Source organism: Saprolegnia parasitica, assembly GCF_000151545.1.
Source record: "Saprolegnia parasitica CBS 223.65 unplaced genomic scaffold supercont2.957, whole genome shotgun sequence".
NCBI lineage: Eukaryota > Oomycota > Saprolegniomycetes > Saprolegniales > Saprolegniaceae > Saprolegnia > Saprolegnia parasitica.
In genome coordinates, this window is record NW_012157351.1 from 1 (window position 1) to 2762 (window position 2762).

Genomic DNA, 2762 nt, shown 5'->3' on the forward strand with positions numbered 1-2762 from the left:
TCGCGGTCGAGTCGCTGCACCGAGCGTATCGCGCTCGCAAGACGCTGCTCGGAAGCGTTCACACGGCGACAAGTGCCTCCTTCTACGCTCTCTACTACGTCTACGTGACGAGCTCGGCAGCGACCTTTCCCGGCCGCTCGTCGCTGCACCAGTTTCTCGCGACGGAGTGCAACGATGGGATGGTGCCGTGGGGTGGTCGGTACTGCGTCTACTGCGGCGCACCCATGGGCCAAGCAGCCGTTGCGTCGCGGCGCTGGGGTGGCTGGACGTACCTCACGTGCATGCCGTGCGCGACAACGTCGCTGGCCGGCGACGCCGTGCTCATGTACCGCTTGCCGAACGAGGCTTTGGGCCTCTCTAGCACGCTCTAACTTGCCTGTCGCAATCACAACCAATCTTCTATTCTACGTCGTGTTCCATTATTAACGGTTGCGACAGCGCGCGACAAATGCATGCGGACCACAGAAATCGATCAATTGTACTTGAATAGGAGAATTGCGGCGGTAGCACCTCCTACGTAGTTGGTTGCTATCGAAAGGTCTCTCGGTGTCTATCCTGTGGCACGTCATCGGTCGCGACAGTGTGTGGAGTTTTGTTGGAACGCTCCAGCCAATTGTACCGCTTTCATAGATGCGGACCACGTCCAAACCGGCATCGGTGCTCGATTTGCGAGGCCGGCTGCGACTCGTAACTCTCCGACCAGACCGTGTTCTTTTGCACAGCTTGCTCCTCTCGGCGCAGCGGACACGTCGCGCTGGGTGCTACTCTCAAATCTCTTGATAAACCACTCTACCTCGCTACTCACCTGCGTCAGTCTACTGTACAGTATTTCGGGCTTCTTGCGCTTGGCTCGCATATAGTATGCTTCCTGCACGGCCTTGCCAATCCGTTAAGGAGAGACGTATTGGACGTGCATCGGGTATCAAACTGCAGACATCCTCGTGGCCACGACATAACTTGCATTCGCACAGCGCTTCTTCCGTGTGTACCTGGCTCATTGATACAATTGCAGTATCCATGGGACCCGTTTCGTTTGGTATTTTCGGATATGGTCAATGTTTCTGTCAATAAAGCGAGAGATATGCGTCTACAATGGCAGCGAGAAAGACACGACGACGGACCGCTGCGCCCCGCTTCACTCAATCACAGAGAACAGGTCATCGCCTGGCCACTGCCGGCGTCTTTCGACATGCTAGTTTTGACGGACTATATGAAACGAAGAGCGATCGGCGTAAGAACCGACTCAGAGAAAGTCCTCGCAAGCGCGGCAATTACATCATTGCCTGGAGCATCCCGAGGCGCCGCAACACACTCACGGCGCTTGATCAGAAGCGAATGCTCGTCCCTACGGTGAGCTAGAGGGCATGGGGCTCCTTGTTCTGGTACATCGGTTTGATGGTCATTTCTAGGGCAACAACGACGCGTTCAGCTGAGGGTCGGTCCGCTGGGATTCAAACACAGCAACCCACTCGTTTGTATACGCCCTTCACTCAAAATCTGCTTAGCAGCACTTGACAACGCAACGATGAATCATGCTCTACACATTCCTTCAAGCTGGACAAATGTCGTCGATGATGCTGTGCCTCATATGCTGGCAAGGCGGCTGAGGACAAGGGCTTCTGACCTTGACGCATCGCACGAGCGTGCATGGGTTGCACCTGAAACCCATGAGCGGAATTGCTTGAACTAGTGAACAACAATGAGCAGCCCCCGCCAACGCAGTTGAACGCGGCTTTTTGGATACACAAGTCGACTATGGGTGAGATTGCCGCAGATGTACAATTCGAAGTCTGTAGCAAGTTTGTACTCGAAGGCACTAGCGTCGCAAGTGGCACGAGCACACGCGTACAAGGAGCCCTCAGTACCACCAAAGAGGCTCGCATCGATAGGCCCTTGCGCTTTCATCCGTGACCGAGGTCGTCCATTCAGCAACAGCGCAACGCTTTGCTACAACCTCAGTGCACGCACTCGAGAGAAGGACCAAAGGATCGCTGCTTTCGATCATTTTGACGAGAACAGGGATCAACAATGCTTCATAACGGTTGACCAAAGTCATCGCAGTCCCGAGTGCACATGTATGTCTTGTCGCCTCACTCCAATCCACACGAGCACATCAACCAAAGTGCTACGATGCGTTCAACAAGGAAGCTTCGTCTCTCACTTTGTTCAGCTCCCCCTCGCCTTCTCAGCTCCACACATAGCAGCAGCATATCGCGCCTCTCTTATTTCCCGTCTCTTATTGATGGCTCTCTCGATCTAGGCTACGCAACGGCTAGTCGAGTGGTGAGGCACAGCGGTGGCAGTACAAATATGTGAATGGAACATCGCACGACTTGAAAAACGCCGCGCCGCGAATGGATCGGCGGCAGCTTGCGCACACCGTTTGAGGCCAGTCCGGCATAGCTGCTGGCATTCGCGCCACGCCATCCCGCAGCTTTTGCAGTCGACTGGGCTCATGACGATCTTTGTCTCGGGATGAAAAGAAGGCCCACATGACGAACGCAGCCCATGTCCTGTCGTGCTGAGGACCAAACTGCAGTAGACGCCACTCGTAAACGTCAAAGATGTAATCGCAGCCACTCTCGATGCTCGAGAGGCAGCAGTGCAGCGCGCCAAGCTCGAGCCAACCTAAACACACCGCGTTATGATCTCATTGCACACTGCAGCCGCACCACTGTGCAGCAGGTCTTCCCACACATCGTCGCGCGTCGCTGCAAAGCTCACCTCGGCCGTCGCCACGACCGACACGACAACGTTCATCG

The 2762-nt window shown here is 55.3% G+C and overlaps 1 protein-coding gene across 1 annotated transcript; it reads left to right on the top strand.

Annotated features, from left to right (window-relative positions):
* Positions 1 to 11: 11 nt before the first annotated feature.
* SPRG_18076 (hypothetical protein) lies at positions 12 to 371 on the top strand (the record flags this gene model as incomplete). The annotated part of the gene is made up of 1 exon (XM_012357504.1): positions 12 to 371. A coding segment is annotated over one exon (360 nt), but the record flags the coding sequence as incomplete, so codon positions are not given.
* Positions 372 to 2762: the final 2391 nt, after the last annotated feature.